Source organism: Bactrocera oleae, chromosome 6, assembly GCF_042242935.1.
Source record: "Bactrocera oleae isolate idBacOlea1 chromosome 6, idBacOlea1, whole genome shotgun sequence".
In the NCBI taxonomy this organism is placed as follows: domain Eukaryota; kingdom Metazoa; phylum Arthropoda; class Insecta; order Diptera; family Tephritidae; genus Bactrocera; species Bactrocera oleae.
Window position 1 is genome coordinate 32,088,276 of NC_091540.1, and position 20,233 is coordinate 32,108,508.

The 20,233-nt window shown below is 37.8% G+C and overlaps 1 protein-coding gene and 1 pseudogene across 1 annotated transcript; both read right to left on the reverse strand.

Moving 5' to 3' along the window:
- Nucleotides 1–2,745: 2,745 nt before the first annotated feature.
- On the reverse strand, nucleotides 2,746–14,518 carry LOC106620803 (fat-body protein 1-like; annotated as a pseudogene).
- A 788-nt stretch (nucleotides 14,519–15,306) lies between these two features.
- Nucleotides 15,307–19,442, reverse strand: LOC106620809 (fat-body protein 1). Its single transcript, XM_070111066.1, has 3 exons — nucleotides 19,234–19,442; nucleotides 19,016–19,158; nucleotides 15,307–18,935 (listed from the first exon to the last, which is right to left on the reverse strand). The coding sequence occupies exons 1-3, from the start codon at nucleotides 19,340–19,342 to the stop codon at nucleotides 15,486–15,488; spliced, it is 3,702 nt and encodes a 1,233-aa protein (XP_069967167.1). The 5' UTR covers nucleotides 19,343–19,442; the 3' UTR covers nucleotides 15,307–15,485.
- Nucleotides 19,443–20,233: the final 791 nt, after the last annotated feature.

A 20,233-nucleotide genomic window follows, 5' to 3' on the forward strand; every position in this document is an offset into this window, starting at 1 on the left:
CGCTAACTAGTCCCTGAGTTTTTTAGATATCGATCTGAAATTTTACACACGTCCTTTTCTCTCCAAGCTGCTCAGTTGTCGGAATCGCCAATATCGGGCCACTCTATCATATACTATTATATATTATAGCTTCAGTGCAACCGAAGCTACCGTTTTTTCTTGTTTTTAATATAAAGTTTTTCCAACACCTGAAAGTATTTCGATATAATAATACGATTAATTTTTGGATATTAAATATTTAAGAAAAGATACAATTTCAATAAATTTCGTGTATTTTGAAGGACAGACAAATACCCCAGAGATCTTCTATGGGCTTAAAATAGCTAATGTAAGATGGTAACTCAAGTTATTTCCTGGCTCTCAAATCACGCCTTTCTCTCCTTCGACGTGTGCATCAAAAAAGTGTCACGTCGGAAAATGTAAACGGTGTGATCTCTTGCTGCTGCAGAACATCTGTGAGTATAGTTGTAGGTTCAAATTTTGTAAAGTTTTTAAGAACGTAATTTTTACTCTTGTTCCGAAAATTTCAAAAACTAGCTTTATAGGAATGCTTACATATGTACATACAGTTGCGTCCACTACTTGTGTTCATTTTGCTAACACGTCATCCACCTAGGCCTAGAGGAGGCCCATTGTGATACCACCGTGACTAATGTTTCCTCACTCTCTCGTCTCCTCTCTGAACCAACCTGTGCTTCTGATGAAGCTCATCTGTACAAATAGTTTTATATTAGCAACTTCCGATACGTCATCAAGGAACCCTCAACCTATAGTTGCGACTCTTTTCCTGTATAGAGCTTTACATTCGCATAGAAGATGTTATACGGTCTCCTCTTCTTCTACTTCCTGACAGCTTCTACAATAGTCGTTATAAGGTACACCTAGCCTGCTGGCACGCCTACCAATTAGACAGTGACCTGTTAGTACTCTCATCACAGTTCTTATATCATTAGTTTTGAATGTTAATAGTCGGCTTGTGTGACTCACGCTCCATTCCTGCCATTTTAGTCTGCTGGTTGAGCAAGTTATTGATTATCTCCCCCGATACTCAGCTAGAATTATAGTATGTTTACTGATTAAGTGTTTGAGAGTTGCCAGAGGCATACAAATTTCCACTATTTCAGGAACGATTTCACTATGCCCTAGAACCCATTGCAGGTTTATCGTGAAGTAGGATGTTAGATCCTCTAATAGATCAAGACATGCTTTCACTATCTTTGATGAGACCATAGGAGACATCAGTGATTTCAAGGCCGCTTGGCTATCCGTATGTATATATATTCCCCTTTTTTCACTTTATATCAATACAACAAGGCTTTCTTTGATTGCTGTGATCTCCGCCTTTAAAACACTGCAGTGGTCTGGTAAGCGGACGGCAATTTTGGTGTCTAAAGTTGCAGAGAAGACATCACCTCAAACTCGATTATCAATTTTGGATCCATCCGTGTAGATGCTAATTCCTGCATTCCTGTCCACCTCGTCCCTTTCCCACTCCCCTCTGGTGGGGAAGGCAATATTGTGGACCGAATTTAGCTTTAATTCTATTAGATTGCGGAAACCCGTGGTTATGGGTAGAAACGGGAATAAACAAAATATCCTAAAAGGCCCTAGTTGCAGGCTACTAATTGGTAGGATTCCCTCAGTCTGAGAGCTGACTTTGCTGCCACTTGCTTACAGAACAGGTCTCTTGGCAATAAATGTAGAATGACGTTTAGTGCCTGGCTTGGCATTGTTTTAAGAGCTCCACTTATCCATATACTGGCTGCTCTTGGTATATTTTCCATACGCCTCACCGCGTATTTCGAGAGTATTCGGGAATTTACCTGTAACGGAAACTGCCACATCGTTATTTCCTAGATCAAACAGCAACTTATTCATTGTAGGGATCCAGAAAAGTGGGGATAAGACGCCTCCTTGAGGTGCCAACTTTCCTGGTTTTAGTTTGTTTTTTATATGCAGTTCTTTAGACTTTCCAACGTTTTTGGAGGAATGAGGAGAGGCTAATTGGTCTGAAGTCTTCCCTCCAAAGGGATATAATTTAATTGCAGCGCCCCCTTAAGAATGGTAACTAGCACATCCATTATGTAATTCTGCGCCTGCTGTAATTGAGCCGGGAAAAGACCGCCTGGTCCCGGCGACTTGAAGCTCTTTATTGCCCAGCGTATGTTGCTTCCTGACACTATGTTTATAAGAGTGGAGTCTATTTCTGCTCTACTGTCTTGAGTATATTCTACAGTATGGTTTTTAGAGCTACCTGGGAAGTGGGTATCCATTAGTATTAGTAGTCCAACAGAGGTCTGGTTGCTAAAAATAACCGATACTATGCACTGATTGTGCCATTATTTTCCTAAGTCGAGACGCTTCCGCTGTGTTCTCGATATCATTACAAAAAGATTTCCAAGAATTTATTTTTGCTCTCCTAACTTCCTTTTTGTATGACCTAAGGAGGTTGTAATAATAATACCAGTCTGACTCGCCTTGGGATTGCTTAGCTAAATTGAACTGCTTTCTGCATTCTTTCTGTAACTTATTAAGTTGGGGAGACCACCAGGGGGCCCTATTCTACCTCTTCTTCATGTTATTGGACAAGCCACTTCTAATGTTTGCCGGCAAGATATAGAGAATCGATCAACGAGGATTTCGAGATTCTACTTACTATTGGGCTGAAACGGCGGAATCATAGGGATACATTTTGCCAGCTCTTGCATGTACATCTGCCAGTTCGTTTTCCTATAATTTCTGAAGTTAATATTTATATTCAATATATCTGTGATCCGATAAGGAAGTACTAATTGTCATGCACTTGGATGTCTCGCTATCCCGTACCACCTCTTTTACCATCAGAGGTGGTACCAGCTCGTAGGGCATATAGCACGACACCAGCCGGTAACTGCTTGTGCCCGTTTTCCTTTTCTTACTGCTGCTGTGTCGTTGTTGCTGTAACGATGTAATATAAAAACGTTAAGGTTTGCTTTGCCATTATGCAGGCTCTGATTTTACCTTCACAATTAGCCATAAATAACTTATAGCTCCGTGACCTCAGTCCGCAAATACGCCCTACGCTGTGATAAAAATTAATTTGTAGAAAGCTGTCTCTCAGTATACAAGTTTAATAGTCTGGCAGCCAGCTCAAACCCGGAAGAACACTCACCTAGGTCTATACTTTCCACATCGCTCGAGGACCCCATAGGATATTCATCTACTTCGCACATCTCTCACCTACTTGTAGGGTGTTATCCTCACTTTCGTGAATCCGTAATTTATCTCCCCGCCACTTTTCACCAACGGTTCTTTTGTTAGTAACAACAGAAAATGCATCGTGGCCCTTTTGGTCTCCACGCCAGATTCTGCTATGCTATTATCAAATGCCTTGACGAACTTCTACCCCTCCGTGGGCAGACTCGGGTGCATTCTCTTATGAGTAGCAAAATCTTGTCCGGCTGTGATGGTGTAGCCGGAATCCATACCCTTGTCCTTGGTCTGAATGGTATGTCCTTTTCATCTACTGCTACCAGTTTTGCGCCGGGTATACCTTCCCTACCTTGGCTATAGCAGCTTTTTATAGTGCGACCGTTCTCTCGTCGTCGCATGCAATCATTTTAATCTAGTCCTCGTATCAGCAGCCATCTGTGTATGACGGTGATGGACCTGGATTGCTTAGTAGCAATTCCAGCGCCACATTTGTCAGCGTAGCCTGCACGCATTTCCATTGGACTCTGGGGATTCTTCCTTCGGGATCCCACTCATTCAGAGCGCCAATGACGATTCGGTTCCGGGCCACTTCTGGAAATGATTTTGCGAGCGTCACCCCTATTGTTTTTGGTCTCTTGGCTGACGGCTTAGTCTCTTCAGCTGTCTTTACTGGCGGTTCCAGCCTAAAGTTAGGTATGACTGCTCTCGCGCAGTCAATCGATGCTTGGAACTCCTTGGTTAGCTCCTCTTTGGTTGGTGGTTGCATCTCTACTAACCGCAGTAGTTGCCTTTGCCGTGGCCTGAATTTTAAATGCAGGCCACTCTCTGGCAGACGCACTTCCATCAGCTCCCCCTGCTTTTCAACCGTGTTTTGGCTGCAGGGTTTGGGTCTGGCTGCCCCCGGCGCTACTACTTTCTTGCCCAGCTTTAGCTTCTGCCCCTTTACTTGTGGTTGCCTTATCTTCGGGACCAAGCTCGCTCCACACGCTGCTCTTTTTTGGGAGCAACTAGCTCCCTCGGGATTTTTTGGTGGAGATTCGGGCTCCCTTGTATGTTTGTTTTTGTTTTTGATTTGATTTAATTCATAATAGTCCCATGAGTGGGGGGGGAAGTGTGTCCGCTTACGCATAGCCCCCGCTACGCAAGTAAGGTTATCATATTACGGAGAGCGCCAGGTATCCGTAAGCTCCGTTCGAGGCTGGGCTATTTAAGGGCCCGCAGCCAGGTTGATCCTCGGCACGGGTCGCATGACTCCTTGATCCAATCCCTTATAGTACCTCCGACCATTCTAAGGCTCCTTATATGTATGCTGTGCTATTGAGGAACAACGAACACACAGGTAAGAAGTCTGACCTTAGCTAGATTCCTCATGTCTACGGCAGGGGCGGTCTGTTACCAGCTCGTCCCCGCTTACGTCGTGAAACTGTGGTATCTATTACCAGTCGGCACCCTCAGGGAGGGTGCAGTGGAGGATTTATGCCAACCAACCTATTTATAACAGTTGTTAAATTTAATTTAAAAGCGATCACTTTATATTGTTCTTTACTGTTGCTGTACGCCGTAATAACAGTATATTATGTGTAAGCAAAAATGTATGGTTAAATGTTTTTCGCGGGCAGTAAATGTATACAACTGTCGTTTTAAGCTGTTCATAATAATAGCAGCATCTCCCAAATGCCTATTTTTCCCGCAAAAATTTTAATTACAGTAGTTTTTTAAGTGTATTTGAATATTTAGACAATATATCTATAAATTTGCTTATTAAAAAAAAAATGTAAAACGGGCCGATCTAAGCACTGCACAGAAAAAAGACGAACTGTTATTAAAAAACTAACAGAAAATGGAAAAACATACCGGAAAATTAAAAGCATTATGGGATGCAATTCTAAAATGATCTCAAATGCGTTGAAATGGAAAATAAATGCGAAACTCGTGAACCTAGACGTGCGAAAAGTGCTCGCATAGTTCATCAATCCGGTCTCGAGAAATACCACACCAAGTGGAATTGACAGTTAGTAGTAGTGTTAGAGTCGGATTTACCTGCCTGAAGTTTCCGGTAAGTACCTTTACTCACCAAAAAGCATATTGCTAAGAGAATGGAATTTGCCCGAGCTTAAGTTAATTGGCACATTACGAAATGGTGAAATATTTTGTGGAGCGACGAAGGCATAGTGGTTCTCTTCAACTCTAAACGATACGCATCAGACAATAGTATCATAAAGCCTAATGACCGTCAGCTGCGGCACAGTGGGGGCATGAGTCTGTGCAGCCTCCCACGATTGAAGAAAAAAAAATACATTCGCTCATTTCCTCTCGGCTTAAAATTTATCAAATTATAGCTAACCTAATATCTCAACAAAAAAAATAGACAGCTGGCAGCAGTAAGTCGAGGGAACGTACATATATACTTATCAATACCAGTAGTTACATATCAGCTATCATCAGGTAAATTTTTATTTGAGAGGATATCACTGAAAGTGAAGATTTTTTTTCCATGATCGAGACATCAGCTGACGTACAATGCACTATGTTATAGCCAGCTGACTATTTTTTTTTTTTGTTGAGATATTAGGTTTGCTATAATTTGATACATTTTTAGCCGAGAGGAAATGAGTGAATGTATTTTTTGCTGCACACACTCATCCCCCCCACCGAGCCTCAGCTGACGTTCACGAGGCTGTATGGTTCGATTTTCTGATGCATTTTACTAATTATCACCTGAGAGGAACTTGTTCATATATTTCTGTTACTGGCGCTTGGACTATTGTTTATTGTGTTGTATAGCCCACAGAACTAAAGTTATTCGCTTTATTTTCAATTTTGATGAAGTGCTGCTATTATTATGAACACAACCGTAAACACGATATATACATACGATGTATGTATATATTCTAGAATATGTGCACAAGTTGGCCGATAACTTGAGAGAATTAATGTGTCAGAATATTGCAATAATAACGCTTACGAATTAAGTGTAATGAAGTGAAAATTCGTTTTTCCTCGGTACACAAATACTCATTATTTTAGCAATCTCTTGAAAATAATGAAAATTTTGTTTGGCTGATGCACATGCACCACATGCCATTCACCAGCTACGTATGGATGTATGTCAGGTCGTCTATCTACCTACAATGCGCGAGTATAAGAACAATTTCACTGTTAAGGTTCACAATGAGAAGAATGGCGTGAAATGATGTTGTCACAGAAGAGCCTCAAGCGTTTTGTCTGCCTTGCACAGTGTGCAGAATCCGCACACATTTAGTTAATTTGTTCTATGTATAGACTGGCAGTGTAAAATTCTTTCTCTGAAACAGAAAACATTTCTAAGAATTAATAACTTCTTTTTGAGTAATTCATTTCTTCTTAATTAAGAATATCAGCCTAATTTGTAAATTTTCAATTTGGATTTTGATGTCTATATGAATATTAAACGTAAAGAAAATAAATAATTAAATATACATATAGATAACCTACTTTAAATGTAAATATTTTGCCTAACGCTTTTTCTTTTTCGTTCAATAAATTATTTCAAAAATTATTGGACTTCCATGTTGATGGGTTTTGGTGCTTTCTACTACTCTTTATTAGATTCAAAAATCATTCTAGGAGCTCTCTTTCCAAGGCGTACACATATACTGATGGGAAAAATATTAGACAGTTTTGATTAAATTTTTCGAAGGAAATTAAGTATTACTGCGTTCTCATTTCTGTAAACATTTTTCCGTTTCGCCTGCAATTTTTCTTCTTTTTGGTGTTCAAAAGTTTTCGATAAGAATTACGTTTGTCGATAAAGCTATACCAATAAACTAAAATTTCTGTGGAGTGCTGTTATTGGAAGGACATTTGAATTGAATATTTATAAGCTTATCCAAACCAGTAGGAAATATATGGTATAGACTCAAATCATAATTTCACCACGACAATGTTTAGTAATGGTTTATTCAGATTCTTGGCTTTTTCATTACACTTAAAGAAATTTTGGGCTGAGTTTCCTACTTCCTAGTTCCGTCCAGCTGGATAAAATAGTTTCATTCTGATTTTGTGCTCTAAAACGATGGAACTCATCTTACAATTTCTGAGTCAATGTGAGAAGTATAATATATTACTTTTGATGAAAGATCAACCTATCGGATTTTCTAGGTGTTATATATTCACCACCCTCTCTGCATGCCAACTTTCTTAACGTGCACTATTACTATGTATTATTGGAAACACAAAACAAGTAAACACATACGTATTCCTTTGCGTATGTAAAGGCTCGTAACTACGCAGTCGCATCGGCCAAATTGGTCGAATAAAGAAAACGAATTTTTAGACGGCTAGAATAGTTTGATCATAGCTGGACCAAATGTATCGAGCTAAAGGGAGACTAAAATATATTTAGAGCTAAATCGCAGTTTTTTAACATTTCCATTTTTCTAAGTATTTACATATCCTACTGTTCTCATAGAATGCTCTGTATAGGTATTTTTGTACAGCAGTGTATGAGCGTTAATATATTTATGTACATACTTGTACATATTATTTTATGGACTTTCGAAGTTCAGCAGACGGATGTGGTGATTATATTTTCATTATAAATTCATTGTAGAAAATTACATTTTAAGAGAGTGAAGGCTGGGGTTGGGAACTATCTAGATGAATACTTATGTATGTATATGGTATTTACATTCATAATATTAATATAGGTACATGTTTGCGCATCGAAATGTATCGAAAACGACGTTTGAATGAACTTCCTCACTCTTTTAGTATTAGTGTGTCTTGAGAAAGTATGTCTTTCAAAAGTTTGAAGGACTTTTTGGTATAGAAATTAATTAGATTTGATGTAATAACTAGTATTGAGAGAATTAATCATGCTGCTAATAAGCATCAAACATCGACTATACTTACTTACCTAGTATGTTTGTATGTATAGTTCGAAAAATATATGTTTATACAACATGTTGCTACGGAGTATAATAATTTTGTTCACCTAACGGTTGTTTGTAACACCTAAAATTAATTGAGATATATTTAGAGTGATATAAATATGTATATACATATAACAAGTTTGGTATTGTACATGGGCAGAATCGGACCACTGTCACGCCCGAAATCAAAATATCTATAAAAGGTCGCAAATTAAGATACAAAACTGTAATATTGTACAGCAAATTGCACAAGTGAGGAGGCATCTGTGGTTTGAAAATTTTTAAAAGGTGGACGTGTCTATGCCCCCATTTAGTTTAATGGAAGTGGTATTGAAAACAATACATTAGCGAAAGTTATATCACATGACACAGAAGGGCCTCATAGGGGCTTTCAAGTGAAATTACATATTTCAGAAACTACGCGACTAACATCACCCAAAATTGGTACCTAACATTATTCGGACATTCTTATCGCCAGACTATCCCCGTATATAATAACTTTAAATTCTATCTGTTTCTTCTCAATATTTTGATCAGTTTAAACTGTCCTTTACCATTTAGAAGAAGAATTTTAATATTTGTAAACAAAACGATTGATTGAATGATAATTTTGGTAACTATACAGAGCTAATTGTTAATAGGCTTGTTTTGGAATTTCTGTGAAAAATTTACAGCCAAGTTTAAAAGGAAACTTATTCTGGTCAATACTTTTTTAATAAGCAATATTGCAGGGAGTGATTATTATTATCGAAAACTGAAAATGGTTATGGATAACCATATATAACCACTTTGAAAAAGATTGTAGTATTAAATGTTTCCAGATTTGTCAAACTGTTATAAGTAGATATAAATATTCCGTCATAGTGAATGTAATGTGTTTCCTTCTACCAATTTTAAAATTTATAAAGGAAATTGTTTCGTTTTACAAATAGTAATACAAAGTAATACCACTTGGTCTTCAAGAGCTTGCATTACACTCTTGTAGATTTTGGTAAATGAGATCGTATCACGTGGACTACACGTAATGTCGTGAGATTTACGCGTAATTACATTGTGTCCGCTGTGAAGGTCCACTACCTATGTAAGTATTCAATGAAATTAAGTTTTGGCGTTGACGGTTTAATTGCATTCCCAGATCATTAGTATGTATCTATCTTCTTCCATAGGAGCGTACAGATAACTACACATTTGTTATGATTCGCTCGTATTCGTAACATCAATATGAATGGTGAATGTTTGATGATTAAGACGTTGTTGACGAGCGACAACAATACGTTGTGAAAGACCTGCATTCCGAATGGCTGTGAATTGGTTTTTTGAAGCTACGGCATAACTGAGATCTACATCGTTGGTGTCCACATATATCCGTAACTCTAACACTAACATCATTGATGCTAACACCATCCATTTGAAGTTCTTCTCTACTGTAGCCACCTAATTGTTGCTGACGTTATAAATCGGCGCTTTGAACAATATCCATACTTATTTGATTTAGTTTTTGAAAGCCGCCGTGAATGTCTTCAGTTTGAAGTATTATTTCCGACAATATATTCAAATGATTTACACCCTGATCGACCGATCGCTTGCCTAATATGATGTCACCAATCAATTAATCAATACCACCTGCATTGCGAATATCGTTTCTATGTAGATTTTCAACTTCGCGAAGAATTTCTTTTTCAATTATCGCATGCAAACGAATTTTAACTTCACTAATACGGTTACGAAGTATTCTGCTTCGACGAGAGTTTAGACGCATCCTGTTTAAGCGAAGAGCTAAGGGTAAAGCGATCGACAGGAATTGTGTTATCCTCTATTTGAAGTATATTTTGAATACTCAGTAAAATATGTTCCAAATTGATACGTGCCATTAATTGTTGATGGTTGTGCAAAAGCAACTCCGTTTTTGTTCACCATAACGTTCACGGTTGAAAACAACCGGGCTACCAAATCCTTCACCTTCAATATCGTGTATATTAAAGTCGTGTTCGGAGGTGATATCAATAGGATCCTTGTTCAACCAATTCAATCGATTGATATTATTTCTCAGTTGCGCAAGTGAGTTTCATCCTTTTTGTTCATTGACTTCCTGTCCTACGTGAATACCGATATTCCCCATACCGCGTGCAACAGTGGTCAAAATTGTTGGGTCTTCTACGATTCTGCCTTTACTGCTAGCATCTTGTTTGTTACTAAGGTTGGTGTTCAACCAACTAAGGCCTGTTTTTGAGTACGTATTTTCCCAAACTTCTCTATGTATGTCGGCATTACGACTTTCATCCGATTCCACCTTTCAACAGATTCCAGTTTCTGGCTTTCTGTTTCCCATTGGTTCAATCTACTCGATTATTGGTGATATCAACATCAGGCAAGTCTTGAACCTGATTATTTCTTTGTATATCGGCATTAGTGTGGACAATGCTTAGCTGTGAAGAACTGTCAACAACCGGGTTGGCAACAACATTGTTTTTCTTTTGACGATGCCATTTGTCCGTTCCAGTCAATTGCCATACCCACACCTAAATCGATGCGCTGGACTAATCCACGGTGTTCGCTGTGTCATGTTTGTTAACTTGACCAACTACGGTTTGATCCCTACGACCGTTCAAATCAACCGCTTTGTGAGCCTGTTTACCTCTGAAATACATCTTGTTGATGACAGCAGCATGTTGACGCTTATGATTAACGTGAAATAAAAGTTCGTCATCAGCTGTGGCTCTTGGCAGTGGAACACCAACTCGGTTTTTGTTCCAGTCTACTTGAGAGTTCCCCTTAAAATATTTATTAAACGGATTTCGATAATACACTTTGTCATCATTAACAGAAGTACATTGTCTCCAACGAAGGTTTGACGAATCATCGTTGCCAATCTCAACTCGCCGCACGTTCGTTACACTTTCATTATTAATGGAACGGTAAGAAAGATCAGCGTTGATCAGAATGTTATGATTCAATCCGAACCAAGAATGACGACCAACATGAATAAGAAAGGTCTACAATATGTCTCATTTTTATACCCTGAACAGGGTATATTAAGTTTGCCATGAAGTTTGTAACACCCAGAAGGAAACGTCTGAGACCCGTCTGTCTGTATATATATACAAACTAGTCCTTCAGTTTTTAAGCTATCGATCTGAAATTTTGCAAATATCCTTTTCTCACTAAGAAGCAGCTCATTTGTCGGAACGGTCGATATCGGATCACTATAGCATATAGCTGCCATACAAACTGAACGATCGGAATCAAGTGCTTGTATGTAAAACTTTTTCATTTGACAAGGTATCTTCACGAATTTCGGTATGGAATATTATTTAAGGCAATAATCCTATCTCCGAAGCAATTGTATAGGTCGGATGACTATGGCATATAGCTGCCATATTAATTGAACGGTCGGAATCAAGTTCTTGTGAAGGGTATTATAGCTTCGGTACAACCGAAGTTAACGTTTTTTCTTCTGTGACCTTGTGTTTGCTCTTCTTTATGCCGAATTTCACCCTCCAACATTGACCCTACGTTTCTTCCTAAAGCAACACGTGTCCAGTCTCACAATTTGTTCATTTTGAAGTACTGATTCGTCTGCACTTCAATCCTTGATTAAAGAGTGCAGGAATAATTGGAAGTCAACGTCATTTGTTAATAATCGAACTTCATTCTCCTTCAGCAAAACAAAGGATGGCAACGTTACCGGTAAGACAATGCGATCATCATCGTACTTAATAATATGCGTTGGAGTGTTTAGACCACCAACTTTACGCCCTTGTATTTCTATACGCATTTCACGCCATGGCATCCACAGCTCGTATCACTCAATTGATTCCGATTAATTTCTTTGCCATTAACGTGATCTCGGACATATATTAGATTCCGTTGTAGGGTATATCAATCACGTGAACGTACAAACACGCAATAAAGCCCAATTATTTGACGAATATCCTCGACATCGGCGATGATATACATTTCATCCTTAGCCAACAATTGTTGATTACGACTTAGTTCTATAACACGAGCCATCTCATCGCCGATGCCCTAGAAGTAAAAAAAAAACAAAAAACAAAGTGTTTAAGAATAAAAAATTATATGCAAATACCCCAATGTAAAGAGTCTGATTGTCGACTAACTGTTCACGTTGCAACTTAGACACCTGTAGGAGTTCCTCATCGTTTACGTTTGATTCTTGCACATGTTGAAGTATGTCAAGCAGGAATTTCTGGATGTATGTCAGGCAGGTTAAGGATGGAGATCTTCATATCACTGGTGCTACTGAGTTGAAATGTTGAGGATTTAAACAAGTTAACTTCACTTTAAGATGTGTTGATTAAAACATTTAATCTGAGATATTTTATACTAAATCAATGGGTAATACATATTGAATATTTAATATAACTTTCTACATTTATCTTTCCGTCAAGTTTCACTTTTAAAGCGTTAACAAATTCTAGCAGATTTTTTGTAAATATTTTCATACTTCCACCGACAACATGGCGAATGTAAAAAGACATTGGCGATTATAAATGCTGTTCGTTGATCGTTCTTATCTTCTAACACAATAAGAAGCCCACACCACGTGAATTCCAAAATTATGCAATTTTCTTTCTTTTGTCGTCAGCTAAAGGTCCACGTTCCGACACCTACACCAAATATATACGAGTATATTACATACATATTTGAATTCGTCAAGTATAATATTAATATTATATTACTGAAATTGTAATAAAATAACTAATACGTAGAGGTATTATGGTACATCAATGGACAAGGATCTAACCATCTCACTTTTAGAAAATAATATTTAAAGTCAATAAAATTTTTGTATGATTTTTTGTATACACACATATATATAATGAATTCTAAATAAAATAAAATTATTATTATCAGCTAAGCTATTCGCCCACATTGTCTGATTGTTTATGAATAGATTTTGATATCTTTACATTTGACCTTAAAATTTCAATTCAGAGATAAGAATTTTTACGATCCCTTCGATAATGTGTGTTTATGAAATGTATACAATGTCGGAGTACTACAGTAGCGGTATTTTTGTTATTCACGAAACTGTTCCCAACATATTTTCAACTCCTCTACTACATTTGCCTAAAAGTATGTAATGCTATTCGAAGCAATTGCAGTAAATTCTAACGAATATTAATCAAATACCTCCGGTAATTTTCTATCAATCAGACTAAAAAATAAGTAATAATACTATAATTTCCGATCGATTTGCCAAAAAATTATTTCAACTGATTCATTTGTAACCATCGTGGATGATCTAATAAAAATGTAAAACAATGAAACGAAAAGGAAACGTGCGATTTAAATGTAATTGATAATATGTTTTGATCTACCGCTTCATGGTATTAATTTTCCACTAAAAACTGACAAGTTTAATTCACTTTATTGCTCAAAATATTAATCAGTCAATTTATAATAACGCAGCTCTACAAAAAAATAATTTTTTCTCGTTGCACTGTATAGCTTAGCAAATGCTAAGCTTCCAAGTGTTTAAGAGTGTGTCACAGAGAGAGCGGTAAGATATCAAGATTGATGGGATCGTCATATGATGGCAGATTACTGCTGGGCCTTAAAAAAAATATTGTCAACTGGAAAATTGTAAAAGAAAAGCTCATAAAAGGCTGTTTACTTAAACGTATCCTTATTTTTCAAAACAAACAGACATTATACATATATCTTATATTATATATTATTACAATTTTTTTTATGTTTCATGTTTTATGATTTTTGTAATGTAAAATGGAAATAAGGATTTAAAAATAAACGGGAACAAATCATACAAAACCATTGATAGTTTCATGATTTGTGAGCTCAAAATCGATACAGTAAACCCGTGAGAGTTGAGTTCTGAGTACTATTGAAGTTAACATTGTTCATTTTTGTCGGCAAAAAAAACCCCGTTGTGATATTTTCTTTAAATTGGTGATAGTGCCATAGCTAAGCGACAAATTAACCTTCGAAATTTAACTTATTATTGTTTTTATTGAGGGGGATGTATGGTTTAAAAACTTCGTAAAAGTGGGTCTGGGCCTTCCAAAAGCTATATCAAGAAAACTTGCTCTATGACTGCATCATAGAGTGTGAAAATGGGTGAAATCGAAAAATAACCACGCCAAGTTTACTATAAAGATGGTACGGAGGGGCTGCATATTAGACGGTATAAGGATATACAAGGTGCGTTCCAAAGTAAACAGGACTTTTAAAAAAAGAACAGAACAAATGGTTTTATCGGCAAAATAAATTAATTTTATTCAAAATAGTCTCCTTCTGCTTTAATACAGCTTTTTTTTGGACCGTACCGAGTGTTTTAGCTCGTTGCCCGGTATGGCCGCCGGTATGCCGGTGCAAGCCTTTTGAATGGCCTCCACGTCTGCATAACGCTTTCCTTTCATCAGCAAATGCATTTTTCCGAAAAGGTAGAAGTAGCACGGCGTCATATCAGGTGAATACGGGGATTGCATAACGTTTTGGCCGGGTGGAACAAATTCTTTGTGGACAATACCCTTGGAATCATTAAAACAAATCAGCATTGTCTTCACTTTTGAATTCTCCAGGCGCGATTTTTTGGGTTTCGGCTCATTTCTCATTTATGTCCTCACGTCCACTTTGAAAACGTTGAAACCACTCGTGCACTCTGCTACGGGATAGGCAATCATCGCCATAAACTTGTTTCATTAATTGAAACGTTTCGGTAAAAGTTGTACCAATTTTAAAACAAAATTTAATGTTGGCTTTTTGTTCGAAGCTCATTTTCGCACCGATGACAAAAACATACTGACACTTAAAACGCGACCAATAGATAAAATGTCATGAAATTTTTACTGGAACACTAGAGTTTACTTTGTTACTGTTTACTTTAGAACGCACCTTGTATGTATAGAATCATTGGCTTGGCACCTACTAATTTTAGGCGAAACACTCTTTTTCAGCAACCACTAGACCAATTTCATCCAAATGTATGCTTAATTGAATATATATAATGTTAAATTTCATCTAATTTCTTTACTGAACAGTCAAGTTATAAATTAAACACAATAGTATAAAATGCTCGGTTCTACTCGAATTTAGCTCTTAATAATACAATTATATTTCAATAGGAAACTTTTACATTTTCAATTTTTGTGCATGAATAATTGTAATAATATACTATTGCAGGTTCCTAAATTTTCCAATAATGCTCATATAAACACAATTGTGTTTCTTCCGGTCTTTAAAAGTTTTATTTATCGAATATAAAATATTTTACATATCTGTTTTAACGAAATGGAATTGTTTTTTACAATATAAAATTCAAAGTGTGAGTGTAATTAGAGTAAAATCGTGTTCATATGAGTATTCCAACTTCGTCTAATGCAGCTAGCGATGAGCATCTCAAGCGCTGCGGCGACTATCATATTGAATAACAGTTTCGGTCAGCAGAATGTTGGGTACATCCAAACGCTTTTCATCAACAATTTGCCTATCCAGTGGGTAATTCAGGGGCAATTGGTCTACACCGATAGCAGCAATTCCCAAACCACTGATTTGCTGTGCATATACACCCTCAACAAATAAGAGTTCAGCTTTCTGGTTTAGTGGGGTCACTACAACCATTATTTGTACAGGCAATCCTCCATTGACAGAGCCACGTGGTAATAAAAGATTTCTTGGAAGCTGGCGAATAATACCGGTTTGTAGCTGTTGTTTTTGTCCAGTCATTATCTGACGGTAGATTTGGCTAATAGTGGAGACCTCGTTGCTGTAACCATTGAACTCGCGTGAATTGCGTTCGATATTGTTAATACCTGTCTGCAATTGTTGTACGTAAGCATCGATGAGAATGAAGTTATTCCGATTTTGTGCCAAAGATACGCGACGTCCATTGTAATCGATTTGAGGTGCGAGCAAAATACGTATGGCAACTTCTTGTTGATATTGAGATTCAATATCCAAAGAAATGGAGAATGGTTGATAATTTAAACGCTGTTGGCGAGCTACCACCTTTTGGCCAAGTTGTTGCAGATTGTTGGCGTTCGACTGCAAAAGCTGCTGATCGATCATATTGACAAGATCCACGTCTACAACCTCAGTATAGGTGACCAAAGGATCGATTTGAATATTTTGAACTTTAATGTCACCATTACCGCTCAATTGGCTATTGGTGTATGGTTGCGAATTCTGGCGGTAACCATCGATTAGTTGGGCCAATGATAATATGGTTTGTTGAGTTACTGGACTGCGTAAAGAGCCGAATAATAAAACAAGCGGAGTCACCTCATTCACTTGTCCAACTTGATTTCCAACAATGCGCTGTATTTGCTGTTGCAATTCTAGTAAAGTACGCTTCACATCGATCGATAGTTGTTGCTGCTGTTCGAGTACAATCCTGCCGCCAATAACATCTGCGACGATATACAGCGTCCGTTCGCTTCCTTCGCTAATACCAGCTTCTTCACGTACTTGTTCAACTAGTGTACGGATTTGTTGAATTATTTGATCTACTTCCTGCTGCACGATCTGAATATCTTTTTGTTGGTAAACTCTTCCTTCAAGGGTATCCACAATGCGCTGAATATTTAACCTGGCAGCCAATTCTTGTATACTTTGTAAAAGTATTTCTCCGCGTCGAGAATAACTTAACTGCTGGGTGACGTCAATACTACGTGCGATGCCCTCACGGAATCCTTCCAGCTCGTGATATTGTTCGGTATTGCGATAACTAACCCGTTTACCTTCATCGCTGCGATAACGTGTACCACCTTGCCCACTATTGCGTGTATCACGAACTACACGATCAATCACGACAACGTCATCCCCAATATTGGCGTTAACAACTCTTTGTGGTCCATAGGGCAGCGCATGATAGGTCTGCTGCTGTTGTTGACCTTGATACTTGTCTTGTTGTTGAATTCTTGGTTCATATTGGTGTTCGTAGTTTTTATAATAATATTGTTGGCTACCGTATGGATTGTAATAAGTCGAGCTATATATTGGATAATTGTAACTGTACTTTGATCCTTGATTGGGTTGACCACCATAATAATATTGCTGATCTTCGTAATCATATTGAGATCCCTGATACTGCTGAGGACCATATGGTATACCATAATAGGAACCGTATTGAGATCCTTGTTTCTGTTTCCCATATGAGTTGTAAACATATTGAGATCCCTGATTTTGTTGACGACCATAGGAGTATTCGTTGTCTTTGTAACCATACTGAGATCCTTGATTCTGTTGATCATATGAGTTGTAACCATATTGAGATTTCTGATTTTGTTGACGACCATAGGAATTTTCGTTGTCTTTGTATCCATACTGGGATCCCTGGTTCTGCTGACCATATGAGTTGTAACCATATTGAGATTCCTGATTTTGTTGACGACCATAGAAGTTTTCGTTGTCTTTGTATCCATACTGGGATCCCTGGTTCTGTTGACCATATGAGTTGTAACCATATTGAGATTCCTGATTTTGTTGACGACCATAGGAGTTTTCGTTGTCTTTGTATCCATACTGGGATCCCTGGTTCTGTTGACCATATGAGTTGTAACCATATTGAGATTCCTGATTTTGTTGACGACCATAGAAGTTTTCGTTGTCTTTGTATCCATACTGGGATCCCTGGTTCTGTTGACCATATGAGTTGTAACCATATTGAGATTCCTGATTCTGTTGACGACCATAGTAGTCATTGTCCTTGTAACCATATTGAGATCTCTGATTCTGTTGACGAGCGTAATAGTATTCGTTGTCTTTGTAGCCATATTGAGCCCCTGGTTTCTGTTGACGCCCATAGGAATAATCATTGTCCTTGTAATCATATTGACCTGCTTGATTTTGTTGATGATAGTAAGAATATTCCGGACCTGTGTAGCCATATTGCGTTCTTTGATATTGTTGACGAGCAATTTCTTGGTCGTTATAACCGTATTGGTTTTGTTGGCCGTAAAAAGGATTTACATATGCTGAATATCTACCGTTATCAACGCGACGACGACGTCCAACAAACAGTAGACGTGGGTTGCCTATATTAACTTGTGGTAGTCCATTAGAACCCTCATAACCATAAGTTTGCTCGTCTTGAATCTCTTGATATTTCTGTTGACCATTGCCGATAACAGCATTTTGCTGACCTCCCTCTATACTTTCAGTAACGACTTGCACCAGTTGATCAATAACAATATTGTTCCACGCAACATTCAGGCCGACATCGTTTGTTAAATCAGTAACGTCTCTTTCTTCCACCGGAACAGCAATTTTTTCTTGTATATAACTGCTTTCTACAACGTATTCACGACCGTTATCTTTACTGTTAACACGACGTCCTTCAGGTGAAATTCCGAACCGGCCGAAAGTATACTTCTGTGTGCCATATCTCTGTTGCAATGGGTTGTAGTGACCGTATTTGCCTAATTGAAACAATGAACCAATTCTGCGCAGGCCAAAGATGTCGAATATACTTGGTTTTACGTTCGCACGTGCTTCTTGTGAAATCAAACTACTATAATCAACATTTTGCGCATAGTTGAGTACATAATTGTCATAATATAGCTGTGGTAATATCTCATTCATTGGTGGTAGAATAAGCTCCTGAGTGTCTGGACGGTCGCGTATTGCTAGCGACAAAGCATCCACGAACATAATTGCGTTGAAATAAAGACGCGCATAAACAACATTTCTTTGAAAAACGTTGAAGTCACGGGCGAGCACAAAATAACGTTGAAGTCCAACTAATTGGCGTATATTTGAGATATCTACTGGATTGTAGGCGCCATTGCGACCGATGACCTCCCGATTTTTGGCCTGTTGTAAGAACTGCTGCAAAATCTCATCGTTTGGCTAAGCAAAACAAAAAATTTATTATCCTAATGCTTGCGGAGTGTGCATTCTGAAAATCGGCATTTTTTTTAGAAACTCACCAACAAATACATATTGGGATCCGTAACAAGTTCCTGGCCAAGTTGGACGAGCTGACTGTTAACCAAAGGTTTCTGTACCTGAAGTAGTACATCAAGCAGAAATTCTTGTCGCTGACGCTGATCCGTGCCCACAGATGTATAACCTTGATTTGGGTGCATAGATAATTTATTAGAATTAACCAAATCTTTCGAAAGTGATTTCGCCGTGAGTGACTCACCCTGTCCACTGCGTATACTGTCCAGACGTAAGAGTTTCTGCGCCAAACCGTAGTGTCCTGCTGTGACGCAGCAAACAAGGCAGCTTAATAGAACTACGAACGTCCTCATGTCGCAGATTACCAAATACTCTCGTCAAGTAGTTGAATGAAAATATATACGCTGTACTCTACCAATTAATACCGGTAGACAACTGTGCTAGACTTCAGCCAAATATCGGCTTATATAGGGACGGACCACGCTTTATCAATGTCTTGGTCCATTTCATTATCTCAATGCAGTAAACTTGCGATACTTTTTTGGTAATTAATGCCATTGATTTTATTTCGTTTAACCCTCGAATCACTTACAATTGCAAATCAATGAACTTTTAACAGGCGGTCGGTCTTATCGCAATGGAACGAAATGCATTTGTCCAATTCGTCGTTGTGGGTATGCATGTATGTTTGCAGCTTTGCACATACCAAGGTGACATTATCACCAATAGACATATTTAACCTGTGAAGACGTGCGTGACTGACGTCCTTTATGATTCATATTAACACTAAGATTCATTTGCTATTTTTGAATTGTAACTTGCGTATCAGAGATGTCGGATTATCTGTTTGCAGTGAGGTATTAATAAAGCGGTCTTTGACTTTCCAGCTGCTTAGTAACAGTTGGTTGCAAACAGGCACTTTGAACACCTAATTGACAATAAGTTGTGGAGACAGAATTCCATGACAGGATGTGGAGAGCAGTTGTTGAAGGATCATTTTATTCTCTGGCGGCATATGTGTACCGATGTTTTTCTATAGTTGCAGATAATTAGACATAACTATCTGAAGATTTTGGGTTTATGGTTGATACACATTAGATTTACTGAATAAAAAAAATTCCAGAAAATATCAATTCGCAATGCATTTCGTCTTCAAATTCTCTCTGTTTACTATAATACTTTATTTTTAGATAGTTTTTTTTTTTTAATTTTTGTTCACTATGCATCTAGCGGCTGTTTGTATC

What these genes read in the sequence shown, in the direction of transcription:
- LOC106620809 (XM_070111066.1), bottom strand. Translation starts at nt 19,342, where the DNA reads ATGAGGACGTTCGTAGTTCTATTAAGCTGCCTTGTTTGCTGCGTCACA. An exon ending in CAGTATACGCAGTGGACAGG is followed by an intron (nt 19,159 to 19,233) that starts GTGAGTCACTCA and finishes ACCCAAATCAAG; the next exon opens with GTTATACATCTGTGGGCACG. An exon ending in ATCCCAATATGTATTTGTTG is followed by an intron (nt 18,936 to 19,015) that starts GTGAGTTTCTAA and finishes TGTTTTGCTTAG; the next exon opens with CCAAACGATGAGATTTTGCA.